This window comes from Amorphotheca resinae (assembly GCF_003019875.1).
Source record: "Amorphotheca resinae ATCC 22711 unplaced genomic scaffold M430scaffold_13, whole genome shotgun sequence".
NCBI lineage: Eukaryota > Fungi > Ascomycota > Leotiomycetes > Helotiales > Amorphothecaceae > Amorphotheca > Amorphotheca resinae.
The window spans coordinates 433,168-459,281 of record NW_020194483.1 but is presented as its reverse complement, the minus strand read 5'-3'; the positions used below and the strand labels follow the sequence as shown (position 1 = coordinate 459,281).

Below are 26,114 nucleotides of genomic sequence, written 5' to 3'. Positions count from 1 at the left end.
ACGAATGAATGAATGAATGAATGGAACGACATCTCGATGCCCTTCCAAACCACGACTCATGGCAGTACTCGATACATCCATCCATCACTGTCGTCACATCACTTTTCTTCGTTAGACATCGAGCTATAGGCTTTTATTTTCTCTCCGAGTCCTGGAGCATTTTTCCTTCGTCTTACAGAGATCCGGATACTTTCATCAACTTCTATCAAAGTTCACCAATCAATCACCACGAACTCAACTCACTCCACTCAATGAAATGAAATGGAATAATCAACATTTCCATTTCCATTTCCATAATTTCCTCAAAGAGCTAGCTAGCTAGCTAGACTACCCCAAAAACCACGATCGATCTCATCAAACTCACTCACGCAACGCAACGCACGCATACAGCTAGCTAGCTCATCACCTGTTCCATTTCACACCATCGAAGAAGGCATTCTGAATACTCGATTGATCGATACATGTCATTCATCACTGTCACAGAATTTGCGTTTTTTCGATCGACTATTCCTGGAGAGAAAGGAGGTCAAGCTTTGTGATGACATGAAGCTATTATAGACTCTTTTTTTGAGATTCTTGCATGAGGTCTTTTTTGGGGGGGAGGGAGTATGTTGATTGATTGATTGATGAAAGCGAAGAGACATGAATGGCATTTTGATCGTTTGGTTCATATTCAACGAACGGGCTTGCGCATTGCTGTTTGATATTGCCTGGAGGGCCGATAGACTCGATAAATCAATCACGTTGTCACTTTACTTTACTTTACTTTACTTTACGTTTATTAGACCATCAGTTCAGGGAAATCAAATCCCACTCAAAATCAATTCAAATCGAATCAAATCCATTTCTCTGCCAATCTGATTGATAAAACAACCGCGTATGTGAAGAAGTTCGTTCTCCTTAGCAATATTCATAATAAACGTAACGTCGTGTGTAAAATCATAACAATAACAATAACAAAGAAATAGTCTCAGCGAGACAAATAAATTGCCCATACCAAACCAATACCGACCGAATCCTAAGTCAGAAATTGCATGCCAAGTCCCATGATGATGGATGGGATGCAATGCATGCCAAGTGCCAAGTGCCAAGTCCATAATTGTGAATCCCACTTCCCTTCCAATCTACCGTTATTCCATCCCAAAAAAAAGTAGCGCCCAGCCCATCTCAAAACACGACACGACACGACATACGATGAACCTCGTGATTCATTCATGCAACCGCACTCTAGCTCATTCATTCCACAAGGACGTGCTCACTCCAATCGCCCTCCCCATCGCTACTCTCTCCGAAATGCACAGGGCCGAGCTTCAAATAGCGTCTCAGACCGCCCCCTTCGCTGCTACTCGCCCCACTAGAACTACGTCTCGTAGGCCGGTGCTGCTGCTGCTGCTTCTCGATGGATGATGGTGATGATGATGGTGATGATGGTGATGGTGGAGAGCGAGAGGCAGCAGAAGCGGCTTTTTGGGACGTGGGGTAGGAGGCGCTGGTTGTGGGGGCTAGGGTGAGGAAGGTTGAGAGCGGTGGCTGGATGGTGGCAGTGGTTGTGGGGGAGTTGGAGGAAGTCGAGGTGCGGGAGAGGGGGAGAGATGTGGACATCTTGATGTTTGTTTATTTGTTTGTGGAGAGAGGTTTGTGGAGAGAGAGCGGGGTGCGGATGGTTGGTTATGTTTGTATGAAGATGGAAGAGGACTGGAGAGAGGGCGAAGGGCTCCTTTTATCTCACGATCTCGAGGTAATAAAACCTGCTCCAGTAATAAGTGCTTGGATAATAAGTGGAGATACGAAACTGCTTACTGCAGCGGGGTGGGTGTGCTCTGATGGGCGCTCTGAAAGATATGAGATCCTGATGTATGTCGGAGTGTTTCGAGCGGCGATCTCTCACCGGGGAACACGCGGCGTCGTAATCGCGCCAAGACTTGTCTGAGATGAAGTGAAGAGCCAAGAAAACAAAAAGAAGGAGAAGAATGAGCGTTGCATATGGATATCAGAAAGACGTACAGAGAGTCAAGCTGATGTCCCAATGGGGCAATGGAAGCAACACGACGATCATGTTAGCCTTACCTCGGTTCTAGCGGTAGTCGTTTCAACATTTATAATCTTATGATTTAGGCCTCTCAGGAGCCGTCGGTAGATAGACCCCGCGTATATTAATGATGTCATCGAGTACAGTGTCCGAGTAGTCTAAGTAGATAGGAAGAGGATTTCTAGTATTTCGAACTAACTTGGAAGGTATTGTCTTTGGGGAAGCCGATAAGAGCTTTATCGTGATTTCGCTTAATTATCAGTTTAACCTGGAACTGTCACATGAAAATAAGGTCACATGATATCATCGGTTACCTTGATGGGGGGTCTTTTGTATGTCTGGTAGCTTAACCAATCCACAGACTCAACACAATGATCGAGTCCTTTTCTCCCGTTTGACATTGACCACCAACTTGACCTAACAGTCACCGTCGCCGTCGTTTTCTTCTCCATCAGTATTCAGATTTCCAATATCGTCTTCATCATCATGGCTGGAAAACGCAAACGAGAGGAATCTCTCTCAAACAGTCCACGCCGTCGATCTGCTCGAATTTCTGACATGCGATCCTCAGCTTCCGGTACTACTGCCCCTCTAAGCAGTGTTAGGAGTCTCCGTTCTCGAGAGATGTCTGCCTTAACAGGTGTGTCAGAACTCTCAACAGAGGAGGAATCACCTGTGAGGTTCAATTCCCTTGATCGTTTGTGTTAAGTCTGTGGATTGATCAAGCTACCAGACGTTACTATATACATGATATAAGTGAGGGGCACATGACAACACCAGAATCATGGACTGTCCTTTCTGATCTAGCTCGAAGACGCGTCAACAGATATGAAACCAAATCAAGAGGGTCTTTGGAGAGCAAACTGACAGCCTGCCTACTTGCGTGTATTGATCATCTTCCCGACGGCGGAAGAGAGTCACTTGCTAGGAATATAAGAAAGGCGGATACGGATGATGATCTCCATGCTGTCTTCTCCAGTCTCTGCACCGGTCTCCTCTGCCCTAGTAGGTTGGAAATGATCCATTTGGTTGCTTCATTAACTGGTATAGTGAAAGCCAACAGTGCACGTGGAACCATAACTCCTTCGCCACATTCCCAGGGAGAAGAGAATGCTGAGATGATGCTTGCGAGATTACTAGATCCCAATCGTCGCAGCTCTGAGTTTCGGGATACTCTCTTACGTCGCGACGATTATCGCTGTGTCGTCTCTAATCAGATGGACCAAAAGCGTTATGATGAGATTGGATCACCAGATGACATAAACAATGCTGAGGTTGAAGGTGCTCACATAATACCGTTCAATTACGGAAAGTGGAAAGATACGCCAGTATGTGTTAATTCATCCTCTGGCTCTCGAGAAATTATTAACTTTAGATAGGCAGCTGCTCAGGAGGTTAGCAAGGCATGGGAAGTCCTGTGGAGATATTTCCCAGCTGTCCGTCGCTGTGGCCTGAATATAGACAATATAAACGACCCGTCCAATGGGATGACCCTATCAGAAAGCATTCATAGGCAGTTCGGGCGGTTCAGTTTAGCCTTTATTGCCACGGTATGTACTTGAATAATCTACGGATTCACAATCAGTTCTAACAGAGATGCGAATTTCAGGAAATCCCAAATACCTATAGAATCAAGACCTACCACCATTTCCCCAAATTTTATCGACAACATTTCCTGCCTCCGAATGATGTAGTCACATTCCAGGCAGCAGCCTCGGATACTGGAGATATCAGTAACTGTATTCCCCCACCGAACCCTATATATCTCGAATGTCACTACAGGATTGCAGAAATTCTAAATGCTTCTGGAATGGGCAAGGCGATAGATCAGAAGCTGCAAGACCTGGAAGATCTGAAGAGCATGAGCCATGGACATATGGCACAGGATGGTTCAACAGACCTTTCTCGCTATCTGAATCTTGCTTTCTGGCAGACCGTTTAAAAGGATGATGGGTTTATCTAGGGCCCGATGGTAAAGCTGTCTGGTCTTGCTATCAGTCACTCAGCCCTTCCGCAATCTGATTCCGCTGCTTTTGCTTTTTTTCCTCCCCCCCCCCCCCCCTTTTTTTAGGGCTTTGTAAAGATACCCAATTATAATAAAATGATTATTGATTCGATTCGCACTACCAGATCCTATTGTCAAAAGTCCGAGAATCCGAAGTCCTCGCAACTGAAGTCCTTGCCCCGAAACTACGCTCAAATAAATCAGAAAATACTGGGACTGCGAAAGAGATTCCGCAAATTTTCTGACATTATATTTCGTGTTGAATAATTATTGCACGGCTTAAGGTAGATATTTCAACGTAACGATTACCAAGGTCTCCTCGTACGGTCGTACCTAGGTAACTAACCTAAGAAATGTTTGGATGAGGAGGAAAATACGATAGATATCAGGATTGGCGATGAGGTAAACTCAGGTAAGAGTAGAAAGCCCTTTTTTTTCTTTTTTCAGAAACGGAGAGCTTTAATGTATGTACTCCTTCCTTCTGGGTATAGATATGGTGGAATAGGTGTTGGTGGTGGTAGAAAGTAGTGGTAGGATCACAGAGACACGGTGTTGTGAATAGCTTCAATTTTTCCTGTTATCGCGAATGGTTTACTATCACTAAGTGGACTGACTTGCGTTGCTATACAAATTACTACTTGGCAACGCGAGTATATAGAGGGGAGACCCTTCAACATTCATAATTGGAGAGAGAGGATGGGAAAGGCAAGAAGATAATCCGGAAGCCTGTGAGCATACGGGATGCGGGATTCCCTGCGGCAAACTGGGTTCAAACCGGGTTTGCTCGATCGAGAGCCACGAAGTCCTTGAGGAACGGGAACGTGTTCGACCGAGACCGAGGATAGCCTGTCCAGTAGGTAACCGTCGGCAGTGATAGGCTTGGTGATGCAAATGCCACACATTCCATAGCTCGTGCGTACGGCATCGCGAATGTCTCACAGCAATCATGATCGAAGCATCACATCCATGATCCAGCATAAGACACGAAGACTTCTTGGCTCGCTCAGCTCCGGATGATGGTGTCACTTACTGCTGGGCGAGGGAGGAAGATATGACGGTGGAGATACCATTGCGCTGTCTGCGCATAAACCGTGGTCCACAAGCCAGTAACCGCGGTGTACAACAGTATCATTGTGTTTCCGAACAATTCCAGTACTTGTAACAGTTGACCAATAACACCTCTGATGATGAGCTTTGACGACGTCTTTGTGTGGTCCTGAAGAAGTGCTCGGAAGAGACGAGACAACCCCACAATTCCAGGGTCGCGATAATGAAGGCCTATCACAATACCGAGGCAAGGACGGCGGTTCGGATCGGGTTATTGGGATTCGGGATCAATCATTATCCAGACGCCCGATTTCTTCTCGTTGCTCTCCAGAACTCGAGAAAGGAAAATGGATGCCCAACTCCACCTGCCCGCAGTTCAGCAAAGTAGGTCACGTGAATAGCGTGAAATTCTCTCTGGGCTGTCATTGCAGACCATGCGGAGAGGCTATGCAATAGGGGTTACCATTGGGATCAAATAGAGAGGGCTTTCCCAAGAAGAGATTGGGTATTCGATCCATAGACCTTAGAAAGAAAGGAGATCAGTTCTATTAATTTCCTGCAGTGCACGTGACCAACCAGAGGATGGAGCCCCTATTTGATGGGCCTCGAGGAGGCCGCCTGTGGGCAGACCTCGCGCATATTAATGATGTTACGGAGTACAGCATCCAAGCAGCTTGGATGGGAAGAGGACTCACAGTTTCGGACCGATGAAATTCTTGGCTCTTGATTGCAGGCTTACAGGAATATGACCGCCCTCAAGGCCTCACAATTGCAACATCGTATCTCTATATAATGCCTTCTTTGAGCTGGCCGCAGTTACGCAGACGCCGTTACGCGCCGTGGATACCTCAAGTTGGACCATTGAGACCTGTGCACATGAACAGTTTTGTACATGGTCTCGATAATACCCTTGCGGAGCGTTCATCACATCAAATATGTCCTCTGGAGAATAGGGGTCATGCCATGGTATGTCCCGAACTTCTGCTCTAGTGGTCTGAACAGGTGTATACGGCCCCTTCGAAGCCGGTTTTTCGGCCAGGAGGCTGTTCGAGACATGCGGCCCTTCGTCGAGAACGTTGAGGCCTGTTGGTTCGGTGTGATTCGGTCCATGTTCTACTCGCAACTAGTTCCTTTCTGATACGTAGAGTATTCTCAAGGGTCAAGAGAGGATCGAAAAAAGGTCGAGAGAGGGTGTTCTGAGTTCTCAGCTCCTTAGAACGGATAGGCGAGTAAACCCAATCCCCTGTCCTCCGTCTGGCGCTTATTTTGCCCTTGCAATTCGCTACTGCACCGGTAACTCTACCGCTCTCGTGCCAGTCCGGAAGTTCTTTTCTTATCGATAGTCGACCGTGATTGACGGAAACCTCAACGGTCTAAGGAAAGAGGCGTGCTTCTCCCTTGCTTCGATTGACATCTAGCTCACTTTCTTGTCCCCAAAATACGAGCAGGCTTTAGGGGGCTATCTTCGAGATGCTACATCCAGCTGGCATGTCCGCTCTTCTTGCAGCAACCCGTTACTAACATAGCATGACGTCGGGTCCCTGCAGAAGGCGGGTCTTGTGCCCCTTCGGAAATTTCTTCTTGAATCGTTCGAGTATATGCCAAGAATCGCAATGGTTGTCAAGGTACAAGGTTGGAAGCCATTCCACATCCCTGAATCGTACGTACCTCATGGCGGGAGGGATGGGGTAGTTGCGGGCGGGGAGAGGGGCGGGAAGCATCTGGTCTATCCCAAAAGATGACTACTCCGTACTGACCTGCTATTCTGTACGTAGTGAAAGGCTTGCCGTGTCTAAAGGTTCAGGTAGCTCTAGCCGGCCGTGGCGGGATGGTTCATGCAGTTTCGCGGGCAATGAATGGACAAGTCTTGTAAGCATTTGCGCCTCAAAACACGTAGAGTAAAAGGACCTCGGTCCCTTCTCGTAGGGATGAGGTTCCTATCGAGATAAGAGGACCATCACCCGCTGATTAAGTGCCAGTCCCCTAGTCTAAAGCAACTTCAGTTGTCGAAACTTCAGAATGTGGCGTTCGAAAACGAAGTAACGTGCGGATGGCCGCTGATACCGAGGCTCCTGATTACATTTTTTTTCTGTGGGTGTAGCAGTATGAACGAGCACAAACGAAAGGAAGAGCCGTTGAAGATGCTGTGGTATGTTGGTACACGGTTGGTGATAATAGTGATTTAATATATGGTGACAGGTCCCGGCCTTCAATCATAACTCAATCACGACGGCAGTCGAGCTTGGCGACCGTTAATGGGACCGCCCGTTCCTCGAGGGTGTACAATATTCGATCCCATGTTCTTACGGCCGATAAAATTTGTGTATCCTCATGCCGAAAATTCGAGCCTTGTCTCGTCGAACAGGAAGTGAGATCCAGCGGTGCTGCAACAGGTTTTCAGGAAGACCTCAGCGGAGCAATGTAGAATCGTTCGTTTCTCCGTACGGAGAACAGTTCTAGACTGGTAGTGGCGTAAGAGCTACATATATAGCGGCCGTATGTGGCGGCCATGCTGTGAGCCGCGGGCTCCAATCGGATTGGGGCCGACCATTTGCCTTCGATTCATTGCCGTCGCACACTTCACCTTGCACCCTGCAATCTACCGGTACCTCCTCCAGTATGGTCTTTCCCTCCCTTCAAATGATCACAAAGGGACTACTCTTACGCACTATAGTGGACACTTGACCCTCCATAGCGTGTGCTGCTTGCGGCTTGGACGTTAGACCTTGGTTTCCCCGGTGGATCATCCTCTTCCTCCCCGGGCCAATCTCAGGTTGTCCATGTGAACCCTCGAAATGGCGGCTAATGGCGCCCCGCGAACCCTGTCGGTATTGATCTTGACCTGCCCACCATGGCAGTATCTGTTCACTGTTCAACGGCCACTCTTCTTTAGCCAACCAGCCAACCTTTTGTGCGCGGATGACGGTTAATTGTTGGTATTGGTAGATTGGGAGGCCCTCTTTGTGATATTTCAAATTTTCAATGGCCGCAACCCAAATCCCAACCTAACACTCATCACATCTATACGGGAACAAACGACCAACAAAGGGCACACGCAGCTCGCAAGCAGGCAGGCATATCCTCTCTCGAGTGTATATCCCACAGATGATGGCAAACAACAACTAGACTGAACCGTAGAGTCGGGAATGGTATGACAGGTCTATAAAGCAACTTGCTGCCTCTGACTTTTGGAGATTCGAAGACTTCAACTCCAACTCATATTGTCGAGCGTCGAGTATTACGATATCGAAGTCTCAAACTCCTTCCAGTAACGTACATTGCGGAGACAATACTGTCAAAGAGGCCACCGACCAAGGGAATTATTCAGGTGAGCTGAAAGTCGAATCTGTTTGACGATCTGTAATCAATTTGTTGATACATCTAGTAATCCCTCTTCCATCCGCGAAGCTCAATTTTTTGGGACGGAAAGCACGTTGAAACCTGAGAGAGCTTGGACATCACTCCCTCCAATAGCCCTATATCCCGGAAAAATGTGCGTTAGATATGTCGACCATTACAGTTGCGGGTGCATATTATACAGTCCTCTCGTCCCGTGTACGAGAGATAGAGACCAGCCCGGCAAGGAACGGGAGGTACACAACCACTATGATTATCCCTGCCCAAATCAGTAAGTACCTTTGACTTGTGGCACTCCGAAATGGCTCTGACAACGAGATAGTTCAGAAGATCGATCCTAGTCGTAGCCAGCTGGGTTCGTGACCTGCGGTCAGCTAGCCTTATACCGGCTTTCCTGAGGACTTGCACTTTTGAGCACTTGCTGAAGTAATGAAACTATGGTTTGGGGGGAAATTTGTGAAGCGCGTATGATAAATTCCTTTCTAAGGCCGTGACTGGATTATTGTAGGAATGGGGCATGTTCTGGGTTTTTGAGGTAGAAGCTTAGGTCAAGAGCACGACTGGAGGGTCTGTTCTGGTATAATATTCAGTCCTTTAACTCAACATATCAGCAAGCTCAATATATTTTGCGGCCAAATCCTGCTTGTGAGCTTGTGAGCTTGTGACTGCTGCAGGTAACAGGTCCCATGGCGTAGTGCGCATGGTCTGCCACTATCGGCACTCTATTACTGGAGTCGTGATGAAGCTCACCTGCACTTCTGAGCGCCAACATTTATTATTTGAGCACCAGAACTCACTTCACATTCGTTCTGGAATCAACGTGAATCACCAGATATATATAAAGATGAGAGTTCTTAGAGAGTCTTCGAGAGAGTGGGCAGCAAATTGGCCAAGTTATCGTCTTCGCCGTCCACTAGGCCCCAGAGCCCCGGCCAGGGGTTCTTCATCCAGTGTATGTATGCATTTCCCGCAGACCATCTGGTATGCTATTGCACCGAAAGGCAGAATTGAAGATATTGAATATTGGCAGTTTGAAATCACGTTTTCGAAGAGATGCGAAACGTTGCATACGGAGATGTTGGAATATTGGAAACCTTGTCTCAAGGGTGGTAATCCTTGCTTCTGCATGCATTGCGGGTTAATCATGTGATGAGGCTACATAATGGGCCGTCTGTGATGGTACTTATTGGATCATTAGGAAGGACTTGCTGCTCTTGATCTGGCATGCAGGTAGACAAGTGAAATAGCCGTGGCCACAACTCCGCATATTGAGGTCGGGTTGATTGGCTCATACTGTGTAGTGATTCTGGGAATAATAGGATTGTTGAAGAAAGGAGAGGGTTAATATGGCTTCGTTTCAGACTACGATCTCCGCTGCCAACACGTATACGGCACATATGCTTATAGGGCTCTCGATGCGAGACGTTGAACCAATCTGCGTCACTTGAGGCTTAAGTTGCCGGTCTATATGCGCGTCTGACAACGGCTAATGGTCCGAGCCGGCGGCGTCTTCTATGGAGTACACGGCACTTAGCAGATTGAAAGCCAGCCGGCCGTCCCAGCTTTCAGCGTGACATCGACCGTTGACGACGTGCGCGTGTGATACAACACCCCCCATGGTTGCAGCCGACCCCTGCGGAAATTGGAAGAGACGCACAAGCGCCCAGACGCACACACGCACACACGCGAGTACTTTTGAGCAGGGGAGAATAGAAAAAGCAATTTAACTGCACGTTACACAGTATTGTGCATGTTTAACGCGATTATTAGACGCAATATGCACCGAGGGCGTATATCCCTCCTGAGCGACGAAAAATTTAGGTGGCGTTGATCCCAATGATACTCATCTAGGAACTTCACCTCATTTGAGAGGAGATGACAAAAGCGCTTTGTGCTTCAACCAGGAAACGTGTGGCTCTAGTTCTTGTAGCATACGAGACGTCGTAACTTGGAGAGTTGGAAACATGCCCACTTCGTGCTTGACAGTTGCAGCTAAGAAAACGAGACCACTCTGTCCCATATCTGTAGCTAATCCAGAACCACGTAGCTCTTCTCGTTTTGTGCCAGCAGCTTGAGTGCATGGATGAGGGCCCATTGAGGGGTTTCTCTCCACTGGGAGATTCCTGATAGACTCATCAGGGGCAGGTTTTGGCCGTATCATCCCCAATTTACTTCCATGGAGAGACTTTGTGGGTAGATTCGAACCATTTGCGAGCGATGAGACGTATAGGCGTATATAGATATGTTCCGCTCTTTCCAAGTGGTGCGAGGTTCTTTTGTCGTTGAGCCGGGTGCCTTGCCGCTTCTAGAAAAGCCGTTGCTGCTTTTAGCGCACCTTTGACATGTAAATCGTCCTGTACATCATCAACCATCAAATCCGAACAACCACCGTGACAAATTTCGGTCTCGGCCGTTATACTATATTACTTGTGGCGCTGTAATCCAGAAATTTCATCAGCCATCTGAAAAGTCACCACGTTCACGAATGCTTCCCAGCCTCTTCCGCACCTCCACCTAGTGATCGAGTGATCTCGAGCAGATGTCTATCGATCTTAACTGGGAGACCCTGACGACAGGACCCGATGGAGAAGCTCTAGCGGAAAAGATTCGAGATTTTGTGCATGCGAAGTTTCAAACGGTGACTTTGCCCCGTTTTATTAAAAGCGTGAAAGTTCACGTGTTCGAGTTCGGGTCCATTGCACCCCAGATTGAGCTCAAGGATATCTGTGATCCTCTACCGGATTTCTATGAGGAGACAGAGGGCGACTATGGGGATGGGGATGAGGAGGATGAGGAAAGCTGGAGACCAAGAGATGGGAGTAATGAGACATTGAGGGGACGAAGGAAAGAGGAGAGGAATGGCGCCGAAAGGGTCACGCATCTGCCTCCATATGTCGATACCAGGCTACCGAGAATGAGACCGACGCAATCTGCTGGAGATACTGGATCTCAGTTTCTTGGTATCAGCACACCTGGAATTCCGGGAGGGACATCAAATTTGCATTATTTTCACTCCCAACTTGCTTCCGGGCTCTCGGGCACTCAAACGCCACTTGCTGCCGTGGCGGGCGCTCATCTCCCCAATGGTTGGCCAGATTATACGAACAGTGACTCGGCAAGCGCAGGAGGATATGATTCAGCCAGCGCAAGCTCTCTCTCCCCTCCTCAAACAGCCGACCAAACAGGGCAGCAAGCTCTACACGAACGTGCCAGCGTCTCTACTTTAGCTACTACACCAACACGGCCTCAAACCAGCGAAGGACAGCTCTCGGAAGCAGAAGAGGAGGAAGAAACTGCGTCGCCACCACGCCGGTTTCGCAAGGCAAGAGTGGAAGATCTCCAGACAGTCTTCCGTGTTCGATACAGTGGCGATGTGAAGCTATCTCTCACAGCCGAGATTCTTCTCGACTACCCAATGCCAAGTTTTGTTGGGATTCCACTGAAGCTAAATATCACCGGCTTATCGTTTGATGGTGTTGGGGTGCTGGCGTATATTAGAAAACGAGCCCATTTTTGTTTCCTGAGCCCGGAGGATGCATATGCGGCGGTTGGGCCTGATGGGGGGGAGGATGAGGGTAGAGTCGGAGACCCGGACATGAAGATGGGGGACCTGCTGCATGAAATAAGGGTCGAAAGTGAGATTGGACAGAGGGAGGGTGGTAAGCAAGTTCTAAAGAATGTGGGGAAGGTGGAAAAGTTTGTGTTGGAGCAAGTTAGGAGGATTTTTGAGGATGAGTTTGTCTATCCTAGTTTTTGGACATTCCTTGTCTGATCATAAAACTATCAAAGTTCTTAACCAATCTGTCGGGCGTGATAGATCCCGAAACAATATGGGACTTGCAAAGCAATCCCCGAGTAGCTGGCCATTAGGTCCAGCATGGTATAGTCATCGATTGACATCCTTGAGCAATCACCGTGAGCTATACTCGAGCCTGAAAGACGAGAATATGCTCAGAGATTACAGAGCCTGCATCGGCCACAACCCCGAGACATTCAATGCCAACTCCTACTCGAGCCCTTCCAGACTCTCCACGATCAGTGCTAGAGTGCCGCTAGCTCCAGCTCTATGTTGCTATTCCCAAGCTCCTTGCCCTTACTTCAGGGTAGCTTTGAACCCCTGATATGCAGAGTTCATATCCAATTCCAACTCTCTTGCCTGGTCCTCAGACACTTCCTCGGTAGCCTTCATCTGGTTGAGTGTAATCAGCCACTGCACTATCTTTCCTCTCCCCTCGAAATCCCTATCCGTAACCTTGTTCACACTTTGTATAACGTCCGACAGCAGTGGATGCAATTGATCTTTCGCTAATAACCCAAGCTTTAGTGCATCGAGGAAGGTAATAAAATCTTGCGTGGCCTCAAGAATGAGTGTGCCACTTGTGCCATTGTTGGATGTCGCGGATGAATTGTGTGTCGGTGCTGTCACAGTGCTAGGGAGGCCGATTCGTATACGTTCAGTGGCTCGAGGTACTTCCATCTGTACATGTCAGCTTGTAGGTTCGGCCGCCTCAAGCAGAAACCATACATCCCACTTGCTCTTAAAAGTCTCCAGGTCAACAAACTCTCTCGCGACAGCTTCGTCCGTCAAGAGAGCCTTATACTGCTTTAACAACCTGTCACAAATCTCTGTATAATCGCTTTCCGAGATTGCATCTTTCAGATAGGCTTTCTCAAGCTCATCTAGCGTGATTATTATACTGAAGACTTCGGCAAGGGAGTCGTGGAGATCGCGTTCCGCTCTTGATTCTGCGAGTTTGACTTCCTAGGCGGGGTTAATTAGGCTGACTGATTGGAAACGAGGAAGCAGCAATTTACCTCGTCAAGATTTATTGTTGCTGAGAGCGTCGTGTTGGGTATATAGCTATGAGGTGTAGGTGCATATGCTTGGCGATTTGGATACATTTTAAGGCTTTATTACGATTATTGACAGGAGCTGGAGGAGTTCTATAAAGTTGAGGTCCGGTTCACTCTCAATACTGCCGCGCTAATCCGTCTCGACCGCCTTTACCTCGCCAAAATAGGCTTGGCGTCCTTGATTGGCCTTATCGAAAATCACAAAAGTTCGCATTTTTCTGCATCGCCAAATACTAGGACAATTCGGACAAGAATCGATCCACCAGCATTAAAATGGCGAAGAGCACGAAGAAATCAACTCGAAAGTTCGAGAAGAATCATCTCAAGGATACTCTTGAGATACGAAAAGCTGGTGCAAAGATCAAGCAGCGTCAACAGATCAAGACGAAAAAACAAGCTCGAAAAGCGAAAGACGCTGAATTCCTGGGAAAAGGCAAAGATGACAGCGGGAAGCCGGAAACAAATGGCGCTGCAAAGGAAGATCCTTTTGGAAAGATGAATGTGGACGACTTCTTTCAAGGTGGATTCGAGATTCCTGAAAAGCTTGCAAAGAAATCAAAGAAGCCGGTATCCGAGAAACTGGGGAAGAGGAAGAGACCCGATACCGAGGACGAGGACGAAGACGACTCATCAGAAGCTTCTTCCGATGAAGCGCCCGTGTGGAGCGATACTGAAGACGAAGGTGAAGAGGAAGAGGACACTGGTATGAGCAAGGGCGCTATGGAGGCCCTGGCGGAGAAGGACCCTGAGTTCTATAAATACCTGAAGGAGAACGACCCTGAAGCTTTGGAATTCGACGAAGATGCGGACTTAGCAGAAGTGGATGATCTGAGTGGAAGTGAGGATGAATCACCCAAAAAGAAAAAGCAAAAGAAGTCGAAGGACGAGGACGAAGAAGAAGAGAATGACAATTCCGCGGAGGTCACAAAAGCTATGGTCGCAAAATGGAAGAAGGCTATGACAGAACAACACTCTCTGAGAGCCATGCGACAAGTAGTTCTTGCATTCAGAGCAGCCGCTCATGTCAACGAGGATGATGGGAAGGAGTATAAATATTCCATCTCGAGTCCTGAGGTCTATCATGAACTACTCTTGACTACTCTCCAACACGTCCCGGAAGTCCTTGGTCACCATTTGCCGGTAAAGGAGTCTGCCGCTGGCAAGGTCCGAATTTCAACAGATTCGAAGAAGTTTAGAACTCTCACTCCGCTTTTGAAATCTCACTCGGCCTCAGTCCATCACCTTCTTACCGCCTTGTCCGACGCCCCTACTCTCAAACTTACACTTTCGTCAATCACACCGCTATTACCCTATCTTTTATCATTTAAGAAAGTCCTCAAGAATATTGTCAAGACAATTACCGATATCTGGTCAGATGCGTCAAGCACTGAGGCCACCCGAATCACCGCCTTCTTGGTCATTCGGAGGTTGGCGGTGATAGGAGACCCCGGATTGCGAGAGGCTGTTCTAAAGACAGTATACCAGGGTTTGATCAAGGGAAGCCGCAGCACCACCATCCACACGATCCAGGGAATCAACCTGATGAAAAATTCGGCGGCTGAGCTGTGGGGTATTGATCAAACCGTGGGATATACTACTGGATTCACATTCATTCGCCAATTGGCCATCCATCTTCGAAACAGTATCACGAACAATCAAAAGGAATCGTATAAGACGGTCTACAACTGGCAGTATGTCCATTCATTAGACTTCTGGTCTTGCGTATTGTCCGAACACTGCAGCCCTATCAAAGAAGCCAACACTGGTCACGAGTCAGAACTCCGACCTTTGATATATCCCGCTGTGCAAGTCACGCTTGGAGCGATGCGACTCATTCCCACTGCAACATACTTCCCTCTCCGATTTCACCTCATGCGATCACTTCTGCGTCTCTCAAGAGCAACCGGTACATACATCCCTCTGGCTCCTGCTCTGCTTGAGGTCCTTAACTCGGCAGAAATGAAGAAGCCTCCTAAGCCCAGCACGCTCAAAAGTCTCGACTTTGCCTCCAACTACAAAGCGCAGAAATCGTACTTGCGAACACGAGTATACCAAGATGGTGTTGGGGAACAGGTTTCCGAGCTGTTCGCTGAATTTTTCGTCCTGTGGTCGACCAGCATCGCGTTTCCAGAACTTGCATTACCGGTGATCGTTATGATCAAGCGGTGGTTGAAGGATGTTGGGAACAAGAGCACAGGGAACAAAAACAACAAGGTCAACTCGATGTTTGTTCTCCTGGTTCAGAAGTTAGAGGCCAATAGCAAGTTCATTACGGAGAAGCGGGCGAAGGTTGATTTTGCTCCCAACGATCGGGCTGGTGTGGAAGGTTTCTTGAAGGGATTCGAGTGGGAGAAGACACCACTGGGAGCATTTGTTGTTGGGCAGAGGAAGCAGAGAGAAGAGAAGGCGAAGATGCTGGAGCAGGGGCGGAGAGAGGAAGAAAAGAAGAGGGCGCAAGATCGCGAGAAGGAGAAGGCGATGGAGGCCAGTGACAGTGATGAAGACATGAATGATGTCTCTGAGGATGAGAATTCGGAAGCTGGTTTTGAGGAGGATGATGAGTGAGCTGTCGAATAGAGCTAACACTCGAAAGCGATCAACACAAACTTGTGGGAGGTCCTGTCTGGAGTTCCGGAGTGGATGGCATTTTTTTTCTTAGAAAAAAAGGTCTCTGTGTCTGTTTACTAGAAGTTTGTACCACTTTGTATTGGATAGACTTTGAGCTTCTAGCTTCATGCTGATTGACAGCTAGTTGAGGAATAACAATATGTGGGCGAACTTTCTGCAGACCACTGCGGTTCGTCTGGTCATTCCGGCAGTAAATTTCAACCCCCCTTGACTTTAGACTATCACACCACGAATTATAATAATAGATCTCACGGGTTCATTTCATGCAATACTGTAACTGGATAAGTAGCAGACATCCCAATCAATTATAGATGAAAGTCTCGAAATCGCATAGAGCAACAACTGTGACGCTCTGTTCCAGACTTCTAGTCGAGCTTAGATAAGGCGAGGCGTAGCCCCGTACACGGAAAGATTTTCACACTTCACATTTCACGAAACACTCTCTGCGCACTCTCATCACTCCCGGGACTTCAAATCATCGGGGGACATCACGATAAAAGTCTATCAAACATCACGGAGTTGAAGAGCAATATGTGAAAGACTTGGGTTGATCTTATTATTACAAAAACTATTCTTCGTCTTTCCCTGCCAGTGTTTCCGGCACAGACCGCTACTGAGAATGTACAGTATGTGCATTCATTGATTATTTGATTTGTTACCACACATTATCTCTTTCAATTCTGGATTTGGGCAACGGGAGCTTTGTACACTCATCCACTTTGTGGGTGTCTTGTCCGCAACAACGACATGTTTCCTGACAATCATGGTATGCATGACTGGCACCGCAGTTCTTGCAAGGATAGAAAGCGGTGTAATATCCTCCTCTGCCACGAGTGGTTTCTCCTCGAATACTTCCTCCGCGAATGGCTGGTCATCGAGTGCTTACTCCTGAAGCGTTCTTTCTACGAGTGCTTCCTCCTTAAGTAGCATCCCAAGCTTGGTCTTGAGTATATCTGCTTCCGCCCAGAGGATTCGGCCCACCTCGTCCAGCTGCTTTATTCGAAGACGGAGCGTATCCAGAAGTATTCCGGCTCTCTGGGTCCCAGGAGTGCCAAGAGGACCAAAGCCGGTATGGTCATCACGTCTTTGACGGTTGTTTGAGCCATTCTGCTGGATCTCGTTTGAACTGCTTCGAGAACGCTTGGGACGGAGAGGAAGCCCTTGACTATTGACGGGAACTCCGTCTCTAAGAAACGAACGTTTTGGCTATACCTCAACGACTTTTCATCCATCCAGTTGTTGTCCTTCGCAAGCATCCAGTCCTATCTAGGATATCGGTGGTATTTGAGACCCTTCCAATACTCTGGATGCGCTCTTGCGTCATCGATGGCGAACTCTTTGGTCCATGGCATGAGGCCGTGGACTTCTTCACCTGGTCCAGGCATGATATGCTCAACAGGAGGCTTGGTACACTTCAGCGGCACTCGATTCTGTCTGCTCCGCAGCATGACCTTTGCGAGTCTTTTCGCGGCATTAGGGGCGTCAGGGTTATACTTCGGACACTGCTCGTATATGTGATCCAGCTTGTTGCAGGAGGGACATCCAGGCATAAAACCGTGTTCATCTGCTGGACCTTGACACCGAGCGATGGGATGTCCAGGTTTGAGACAGTTGGCACATGTTTGAGCTTCCTGATTTGTTGCCGGAGGCTTTGCTGCCACATTTGTGTTTGCCCCCGACTGCTTTCCATTCTGACCCTGACCTTGAGGTTTCTTTCCTCCGTTGTCTTCTAGCGAAGGAGCGTCAATGTTCATCTGACTTTGTTGAGAACCCGTGCCTGGTATTGCTGGATCTGTGTCCCGCCGGCTCGATGCTTTGTTGATTCGCCGGACCAGATTGTGACGCTTGTGCATTGAAGGATGAAGGCAATACATGTGGTAATATCTCAGCGGAGAAGTTCCACTCTCTCATAGTGATCATTCCTGCCGGATTACTTTGCTGTGTCATTATCCAAGCCTGACCATTCTCTACTCGCAAGTCGCCCTGGGGAATCTCTTCGACTCAGTCATCTTCGTCTTGTCCTTCCCTCGATTTACTTTTCGCATCTTGCTGCTTCTTGTCCTTTTTCGACTTTCCACTCATCGTACGTTGAAAGGTAGTGGTTGTGTAGATGTTGTGGTGGAAGAAGAGTTGCCTTTGCGCGTTGATAGAACTCCAAGTCACGGGGAATTCCACCCTGGCTACGCGAAAGTTCGACTCCTAAAACAAGTCAATCGTTTTATTTTCAGCTTTATATGAGAACATCATCCCTTGCTTTGCTTTTAGTTGATCAGTCGGTCTGATAAATCTCTGAACACCAAGGCAGAACTAGAACTCAAACCTATGGATCGGACCAAGGAGCTTCTTTGCGTAGAATAGGATCAGTGTCTCAAAACCGTTTATGATCCTCCTTGCCTGTTCGAAATATAAGAAATGTCTTAAGACTTATAGTTTTGCCCCGAGACATACAGAAGCTATAGGTACCTCTTGAATAAAGCAACAGATAAATAATATGTTACTGTTTTGCTATTGAAGAGGAAAGACCCTGGCAGGCAACTGCCTTACCTTAGTGAATATATCACTGCACGTGCCTTCCAGTCACGGGGAGGCTGACCCCGAAACCAAGGTCATATATTAAATTAAGGATTTTGATTGTATACACAACAGGCGCCTAGGGTAACTTAGGTCAGGACAACGTTGTGGTTAAGAGGAGGAGAAATCGGGACAACGCCATACCGACTCGACGACAAAAGATGTAGGCACTCGTAGCGGGCCGAACTTTTTTTTTAATTCTGATTATCCTAATTCCTTTTCTTTCTTTTTTTTCTTTTTCTTTTCTGTTTTCGAATTTCTTTGCCTTTTGTCTCGAGGGTTGTTGCTTAGCCACGGCTGGGTCAAACAAGGCAAACACGTACAATGTTTATACCAAGGAGTTGAGCCGCATCAGACCAGCAAAAAGATGTAAACAAGTGCCTCACCATCTCCAACGCAACATTATCCTAGTCACAGAAGGCGAGCATCTTTCATACCAAAGAGATGAGCTGCTCATAAGAAGATTTACCTTACCTACCCATTACACACGAGCAAGCCGCCTTTCCCACCTCTCGGCGCCCTCATAAACAATGACAATGACTCCCTAAACAATCGCGATCGCACTCCGATCAAGCAAAAAATATTGCTCCCGGTAACTTAACTGCAACGTGATTCTTAAGGTCCTACGTAGGTATCTTTCTGTATGTTTTGAGGGTGGGGGAAAGAAAGGGGTTAGGCACGATTTGATCAGGAACCGCTTCCTAAACGGCTCTTGATGGAAAGAAACTGCGATTCGCAACAGAACTCTAATATGGATAAATACTTCTGTCTATTAGGATACGTACCTATGGTGTCTAAGGTAAAGAGGGATGCAGCCAGTCGTATCGTATCGTATGGTACAGTATCAAGATATAAGGTATTACATTATGTACATATTTTACCTTTTTTCATATTTGGTCTGTCTACCTTGCTTATAAGGGGGGAACATGGGATACCAAATACTAGTGACAAAAGACCCGTAACAAAAAAGAATATTATTGATGGACTCCATTTTCGATCATTTTTAAGCACCTTAGGCATTATGATCAGAGATGGCTAAGGTAAGGCGAGGAGGAGTGCCCTGGTTTATAAGTACCTTAGGTAAAGAAGCTGGGTACTATGCGATGCGATTCTGAGATAAAGATAAAGTGGTCGGTCGAGATTAAGCAACCGCCCCCCCCCTCCTCCGGATTAATCTAAAGATACTACTGTATGAGAATAGGAAAGAGCAAAAGCTTAACTAGGTACTACAATACAATTTTCTCCCAAGTACATCCTAGAAGTCGACTACTCAATGAGAGTATTACTCTTCCTGGAGAACCCACGAGGTATTGAAAAAGAAAATGCATAAGTTTCTCGACGTGGGTAGGTCTGCAAAATGCCGAAGTCACAGAAGCAGACACAAACACAAACTCACTCAACACGAGGTAGAATTACGAACAGAGAAGAAGCTTACGAGGAGGATAGATGGATGGTACTTTGAAAAAAACAATATTTCTAAATATGCTCATAGACGAACGAAGAACGACGACGCTGATGGGACTAATTCTTAGATATGCTACTTCCACACGATCACCTCTCTCGCCTTCTTCAACTATCCCCCTCCCTCCCTGCAAGATCTCAGATCTCTAATCTTTCGAGCTCTACTGATCCATTTCGGCTTTCTGTCTTGGGGGTCGAGGGCTCGAGGTTCTCGATTTTTGTGAGTAGCCAGCAGGATGCGTACATATTGACTCTGTATTACTACTTGTCAGAATGCTGGGGGTTCACATAAGGGGAAGAGAGAGGGGGGACTAACCGATCAATACAGGCTCCTGCAATGCGGGCACCAACTCTCTTTGGCTGGAAGCCCAGAGACTCAAAGGTTGAGATGTACCAAGGCGTCAAGGCTGCTGAACGTAACATGACGCGGCCGCCAAGTTTGAGCACGCGGTTCAGTTTTTCGATCTGCAGAGCAGCGGCTTCGGATCCGGGGTCGAACCAATCCATGCTATCCATCACGACGGCGACGGTAAGCGTGCCGGGAGTCAGTCTGGAGACTACCTCATTGATCTCATCAGTGTGGATACGGAGCCCGTCGAATGCTCCCTTGCGGGATAGCTTCTGGTGGGATTTTGGCTTCAGGTAGTCGGGATGGCACCGTTGAGAATAGCATCCTTGGAGGCAGACAAGGTAGTATGGATTATCTTCCCCAATCAGAGTAGTTTCCACGACAGGATCGAGGGTTTGAACCATGTATTCCCAAACAGCTCGTCCTTTGCTTGACTTCAGCTCCTTCTCAGAGTGCTCGAGCGGAGAGGCCGAGGGGGATTTTCCAGGCAAGCTTTCAGAGGCGATATGATCGGCTTCCAGCATGGCGAGCTGGTTATGAGGAACTCCGAGAGCAGCCCACAGGAACTTCTCTTGGCTGACGACCAGATAGGCAAGTAGACGGGACATCATGAAGGGACGGATCTTCTTGGTCCAAATTTCTCGCTGCTCGTTGAGCGTTTTGGCTTCCAGGAGCTTCTTGACTTCGGACTTGAACCCAAGTGCGGTAGACAGAAGACGCACGACTCTAATTGCATGTCGAGACCCGCCAGTCTCGTAAAGACCTTTGGAACGGGTTGCGGTGAAGACATGTGTATTACTGAGCCAGTATTGAAATGCCCTTGAGGACAGATATGGTGAGAGACGGGAGATGAGCAACGAACGGAAATTTGGATGTTTGCCTATGCCGAAGAGCTTCCAGAAGTCAGCGTAGGGCAACGCAGCATAAGATGCCACTTTGAGTTCCAGCAAATGGTTCTGATTTGGATTGAGATCAACGGCATGTATGCGAGCTGGTGAGTTGAGAGCGTATGAGAGAATGTTATCCCCTGCGGAGGTTATGGCCAATACGATGTCTTCGGGACCTAGCTTGAGAAGGCGTTGGTCGACTCTGGAGTCTTCCCAGGTGAATGCGTAGATGTATTCATTCTTGAATTGAGTGTGCTTCTTCAGCTGGTCATCATAATGGATCCGCCAGTGGTTATTCTGGTAAAAGAATGATGGGAGCGGGAGATTTGATGAGAGATTGACGATTGCTGCATCGAAGGCCTTGGAACGGATCTCGGGAGGTGTTGACCTCTCCACGGTACGAGACAGTGCGTTTGTGTGGTTGATAGGGGAGAGGTAAGGAGACTCGGTCACAGCCGCGTCCAGGCGTTCGACGATCTCGTGGGGATAATTGGGAGTGCCGACAGACGAGGGCTTCTTCGGACACCCAAGCCAGATATAGTAAGGGATGTAGCCAAGCAGATAGTTCCGAGAATCAGCACTCAGTACAGTACCAAAACGATACTCGAGGTAATCACGACGACCAGCCTCGAGCCCAACGCGGTCGACGTCGAACCAAGCTCGCCAGAAGAGCCTGCCAAACCAGTTCACGTGGCGATTGATGACTCCACCAGTGTAATTCCTGCAGCTCAGATCAACGATTGACTGAACGTAGAAGTCGACAACTCCGATAATGCCAGTTGGTGCAAGCAGCGAGGTGAGCGAATCGATGACAGAGTAGAAATCGGGCTTGAAAACTTAGCACGGCTCAAGATATCATGTGCCAGGGAGCTTACAATCATCGACAGGCTGTAGGACAAGGTAATGAGATCTGCACCGCCGACACTTGGACGCTCACTGTCGAAGTAGCCCATGCTCGATGAGCGAGTGAGTCCAACAGCACCTGCAGCACCAGGTTCATGATCCTCGAGCCGGAAAGTCCTCGCATCCTGACAGATGACCTTGACATTCTTCCACCCCAATCGTGTAAATCGTTTCCGAGCTACCTCGCAAAGAGATGGAGAGAAGTCGACAAGATAGACGCTGGAGAAAAACTCTGGGACGGAGACAAATTCTGACATCGCTTCAATGTTCCAGCCCGTGCCACCACCGATCTGTAAGGGAATTGATGAGCTTCGTTGATTTAGTGAGGAGAGCCACTACCCACGTCTACCCAGATACGCTTGGTGTCCTGCTTGCTATCACTCCCAGCCTTTTGGACCAGTTGCGCCGCTACCAATCCCAGCATGTCTTCACGACCGCGCAACAGCCTTCCTCTCGTTGCATCGTACACGCCGGCCTGAGCCTTGTAGAAGCTCTCAAGAGCATCTTGCTGGCCATTCCCGGTACCGTCTCCGGTATGGGGTTTCAGAAACGAGGCATAGAAGAATCGCAGAAACGAGGTCAAGGCACTCGGATTCTCCTCGTCTTCTTTCGATGCATATGAATTTATGGCGAAGATAACGCCAATAAGGAGAACTATAGTTACTCCTGCAATGGTAATTTGGTTGTGGGGATCCTTGGGCAGGATGTTAGGGATAAGAGAAGCCATGATACTCTCTCATTGCTGGGAAATGAGTAGCCGGGTGTTGAAGTAGTGGATACGCGTGCAGCTGAGAGTTGATGAAGAGGAAAGAAGAAAAGAAGAAAAGGAAAAGGAAGAGGGAGAAGAGGGAGAAGATATTGGTACTTGTCCGCGGCAATACACCCGTGAGACCTGAGTCTGTGAACCCCTCAGATCCCCCACGAGTGCCCCTCCATACGCTCGACATGCTCTCGATTCCTCGAGCTAAATCGGACAAACATGTCGACTTTGGACCTATCGTAACGGCACATGGCCGCCGCCGTTTAGGGGTCCAGCACAGCTCTGCGTTAGATTGGCGAGTCTAACCCGCGTGCTGGACATTGATAGTCAGGCAGAACGGTCCAGGGGTCCAAGGCCATACTACTGCACAATTGCAGACGACGTTGGACCTTGGTAAGTTGCCGAGTACGGAGGGAGTTGCCGTCGTTGCCAGCAAGCCTCTGTGGATGTTTCCTGTGATCCCCGCCTTTTCTACTCTGTAAGTGAGACTCAAGTGAAGGATCATCATTTGGACACCCGTCCGCACCTCAATAGCTGCTAGCGACCGGCCCTTTGTGATTGGTGATTAGAGGATTTTGCTGGCATGTGGGTGTAAGTACTCGCATTGAGCGTGTCTGAGGCTTCTTCACGTTGGAATATCGTCGAGGTGAAGTCGGCCAATCACCAGGCGCGATATCCGCACGCTTGACGATCATTGGCTCTGCACAACAACATCGTTCTGCCGAGGATGTCTTCAGTCTCAATGCTATCTTCATTCAAGATGGCTATAATTCGAGGCCTGCAATAATAGCTAGATTGAGCTCGTTTAAAGGTTTCCAATGTTGATTATTGGCCAAAGCTATCTACCTTATCTTTCCTTCCCCTGAACCCTCAGATCTTCTGTTTGGTTGAAGGTTTCCTTGCTCAACGGCGTCAATGTCTGTACCTTGCGGAATTGGGAAGCGAAACCCCCTAATGCTACACTTGCCAAGTACTGCACAAAAGCAATGTCATCTATATCTGGGTATCTCTAGCGCCGAACCCCAAAGCCCAAGTAAAACTGCAAGCAAAAGCCCAAGCAGAATCTCAATCCCATCGCTTATTATTCAAGGTCCTTCCGAATATTCATCCTTTGTTTTAGTTCCTGCGCGTTAGGTCTAGCCTCGACTCCTTTATACCTAATGGGATCCTGTCCCTTGATTCTCTTCAACGAAAAGCGAATCATAGCCACCTTTGGATCTAAGATTTCCTTGTCGACGATCTCGTACAGGCCATCATACCGCACACCTTCCTTCGGTGCATATTTGGAGTTCTTGTTTGCAGCCCGGAGCACTCGAAGTGGTTGTTTCTTTCTGTATGATTCTTCTAGTAACATAGTGCCCTTGGTTGGCTTTGAAGTCTCGCTCTTGGTGCCGCAGTATTCAATTGTCTATACTTATTAGCTACGTACGGGGAGACATAAAGGGGCAAAACATACCTCGCCATGGTCCTTGTCGGCATAGCCACCTGCGGAGACGACTACTGAAAACGCACCCTGACCCGTTTGCCCGTGAATACCTGCTTCTTGTTCTCCGTGTGCGCCGTCTCTTAGAGCACAAATCCGCGAAGGCCACCACTGACCATTGATCAGGTTATTTGAGCCGATAACATTCGGAGATCTTCTCTTCATGTAATCTTTATCGAGTTTATGCCACGTACGCTTTGATCCTGACTCTAGGACTCCTCGTGTAGTAGATATCCCTCGAAGTAGATGTCCATCTAGGTCTCCGTCCATCCACCGCTGCCATAAAGCTTCGGCATCTGCTGCTAAATCCCATGGGAATATATCTTTGTCTGGTCCGTCAAATATCTGCGAGAGACCCTCCGGCTCAAGCACCTTCGATTTCTTGACGAGTACTCCGGTCAAGAATGGGTAGAACTCCATTTCATGAAGTCTCGTCCGTAATTCTGAAAACCACCGCTCTGTATCTCCGTTGTTCTTAGCAGCATCTATGCAGTTCTTTATGAGGTTCTTGACATATTCTAGTGTTGCCTTATCGCCTCGAGGAAACTTCTGGTTCGTGTTGACATTTAAATACCATTCGGAGGCTTTCTTCCGCGTGTCCACTGTCTCCTTTCGTTTGTAGATAGTCTTTCCTTTAGCTCGCGATTGCTTAGCTGGGGCAAAACTTAGTGGAGTGTCTGGCTCCTCGTCTTTGATCTTGATATCGGGCTTGACAGGATCGACGACGGGATTGGTGACAGAATTGGTGACGGGGTTGGTGACAGGATTGGTGACAGGACTGGTGACAGGATCGGCGACGGGGTTGGTGAGAGGATTGGTGACGGGATTGGTGCTGGTGTTAGAAGATGGCATGGGTTTCTTTGGCAAGGGTGGTGCGCATGTTGGGTCACCAGATACATCGTTAGGAGAAGGATTGCTTCCCGAGTCTATGTCGACCATTAGTTGTAGCTAGCTAAGTTGTTTCGATATTCACCACTTACTCGATCTCTTCCGCTTTCTCTCTTCTAGTCCATTGGATGGTGGTAGGATAGGCATATATGTTTGCGGTATAATTCTCGGGTTGTTCTCTGTTCGCATGATACGCTGGTGGCCTTCACCAAGTTCAGCTTTCACCCTGGCCGCTTCTTGTCTCTTGCGGCGTTCTGCGTCGGCGGCAGCCTTTACGCGTTCGCTGAAATTCATAGTGAGTGGTGTAATGGGTGAGTGACTCATGATGTGCTTTGACTCTACGGGAGTCGTGAAGTTAAAAGGCACGTCAAGAGTCACGTCAAAAGACGAGGTGTGGAGGTAGATACTGTGGTTGTCGCGAATATATGGAGGTACTGTACAAGGTAGGTCTTGGGTCTAGGTACCTGGACCCTTGGCGGCCAGATTATTTTAGCGAGGATAAGGACGTCCAAGCCCGTGACCCAACACCTCAATTGGCACTAGTACCGACTTGATTATGCCTGAGCCTGGCTTGATTTCGGAGTGAATGATATATATAAATGCTACCTACTGTCAATCGCGGGTGTGAGGACGATAAAGATATATTATCAAGGCGGAGGTCTCTGGGACACAATTATACCCTGGCTTCTGAACGCGTCCTCCGAGACGGGGGTGCGGGGTCGGAGTTGTGGGATTAGCTGCTTTCAAGCTTACAGTTCAAGCAATCATGAGTAAGTACCTACCTACTGTACAAGCAAAATAGATTAGAGGCTGGATCAGAACATTTCTTGAGAGCTGTCCAAATTCCTCAAAACGGCGCTACGGTGGTCAAAGAAAGGCCAGCGCGTCGTCC

General features: G+C 48.0%; 10 protein-coding genes across 10 annotated transcripts; 4 read left to right on the top strand and 6 right to left on the bottom strand.

Moving 5' to 3' along the window:
* Positions 1 to 1,236: 1,236 nt before the first annotated feature.
* Positions 1,237 to 1,602, bottom strand: M430DRAFT_22831 (hypothetical protein; the record flags this gene model as incomplete). Its single annotated transcript, XM_024864776.1, has 1 exon — positions 1,237 to 1,602. The coding sequence occupies one exon, from the start codon at positions 1,600 to 1,602 to the stop codon at positions 1,237 to 1,239; it is 366 nt and encodes a 121-aa protein (XP_024716987.1).
* A 796-nt stretch (positions 1,603 to 2,398) lies between these two features.
* M430DRAFT_37402 (hypothetical protein) lies at positions 2,399 to 4,084 on the top strand. Its single transcript, XM_024867118.1, has 5 exons — positions 2,399 to 2,709; positions 2,763 to 3,034; positions 3,080 to 3,357; positions 3,409 to 3,579; positions 3,639 to 4,084. The coding sequence occupies exons 1-5, from the start codon at positions 2,516 to 2,518 to the stop codon at positions 3,969 to 3,971; spliced, it is 1,248 nt and encodes a 415-aa protein (XP_024716986.1). The 5' UTR covers positions 2,399 to 2,515; the 3' UTR covers positions 3,972 to 4,084.
* Positions 4,085 to 6,904: 2,820 nt separating this feature from the next.
* M430DRAFT_69853 (hypothetical protein) lies at positions 6,905 to 7,588 on the top strand. Its single transcript, XM_024869459.1, has 3 exons — positions 6,905 to 6,950; positions 7,061 to 7,230; positions 7,281 to 7,588. The coding sequence occupies exons 2-3, from the start codon at positions 7,187 to 7,189 to the stop codon at positions 7,504 to 7,506; spliced, it is 270 nt and encodes an 89-aa protein (XP_024716985.1). The 5' UTR covers positions 6,905 to 6,950; positions 7,061 to 7,186; the 3' UTR covers positions 7,507 to 7,588.
* A 2,711-nt stretch (positions 7,589 to 10,299) lies between these two features.
* On the bottom strand, positions 10,300 to 10,810 carry M430DRAFT_22829 (hypothetical protein; the record flags this gene model as incomplete). Its single annotated transcript, XM_024864775.1, has 2 exons — positions 10,300 to 10,561; positions 10,611 to 10,810. 2 exons carry the CDS (start codon positions 10,808 to 10,810, stop codon positions 10,300 to 10,302), a joined length of 462 nt encoding a protein of 153 aa, XP_024716984.1.
* A 14-nt stretch (positions 10,811 to 10,824) lies between these two features.
* On the top strand, positions 10,825 to 12,370 carry M430DRAFT_187051 (hypothetical protein). Its single transcript, XM_024863930.1, has one exon. It carries the CDS (start codon positions 10,978 to 10,980, stop codon positions 12,208 to 12,210), a length of 1,233 nt encoding a protein of 410 aa, XP_024716983.1. The 5' UTR covers positions 10,825 to 10,977; the 3' UTR covers positions 12,211 to 12,370.
* On the bottom strand, positions 12,125 to 13,358 carry M430DRAFT_45531 (hypothetical protein). The gene is made up of 3 exons (XM_024867773.1): positions 13,254 to 13,358; positions 12,964 to 13,200; positions 12,125 to 12,915 (listed from the first exon to the last, which is right to left on the bottom strand). Exons 1-3 carry the CDS (start codon positions 13,338 to 13,340, stop codon positions 12,532 to 12,534), a joined length of 708 nt encoding a protein of 235 aa, XP_024716982.1. The 5' UTR covers positions 13,341 to 13,358; the 3' UTR covers positions 12,125 to 12,531.
* A 175-nt stretch (positions 13,359 to 13,533) lies between these two features.
* Positions 13,534 to 16,175, top strand: M430DRAFT_128671 (hypothetical protein). Its single transcript, XM_024862072.1, has one exon. It carries the CDS (start codon positions 13,566 to 13,568, stop codon positions 15,855 to 15,857), a length of 2,292 nt encoding a protein of 763 aa, XP_024716981.1. The 5' UTR covers positions 13,534 to 13,565; the 3' UTR covers positions 15,858 to 16,175.
* Positions 16,176 to 17,014: 839 nt separating this feature from the next.
* Positions 17,015 to 18,253, bottom strand: M430DRAFT_187045 (hypothetical protein). Its single transcript, XM_024863929.1, has one exon. The coding sequence runs from the start codon at positions 17,792 to 17,794 to the stop codon at positions 17,183 to 17,185; it is 612 nt and encodes a 203-aa protein (XP_024716980.1). The 5' UTR covers positions 17,795 to 18,253; the 3' UTR covers positions 17,015 to 17,182.
* A 1,725-nt stretch (positions 18,254 to 19,978) lies between these two features.
* On the bottom strand, positions 19,979 to 22,818 carry M430DRAFT_128668 (hypothetical protein; the record flags this gene model as incomplete). Its single annotated transcript, XM_024862071.1, has 4 exons — positions 19,979 to 20,205; positions 20,269 to 22,016; positions 22,064 to 22,381; positions 22,435 to 22,818. 4 exons carry the CDS (start codon positions 22,816 to 22,818, stop codon positions 20,091 to 20,093), a joined length of 2,565 nt encoding a protein of 854 aa, XP_024716979.1. The 3' UTR covers positions 19,979 to 20,090.
* An 809-nt stretch (positions 22,819 to 23,627) lies between these two features.
* M430DRAFT_69847 (hypothetical protein) lies at positions 23,628 to 25,632 on the bottom strand. The gene is made up of 3 exons (XM_024869458.1): positions 25,315 to 25,632; positions 24,308 to 25,260; positions 23,628 to 24,259 (listed from the first exon to the last, which is right to left on the bottom strand). The coding sequence occupies exons 1-3, from the start codon at positions 25,544 to 25,546 to the stop codon at positions 23,933 to 23,935; spliced, it is 1,512 nt and encodes a 503-aa protein (XP_024716978.1). The 5' UTR covers positions 25,547 to 25,632; the 3' UTR covers positions 23,628 to 23,932.
* Positions 25,633 to 26,114: the final 482 nt, after the last annotated feature.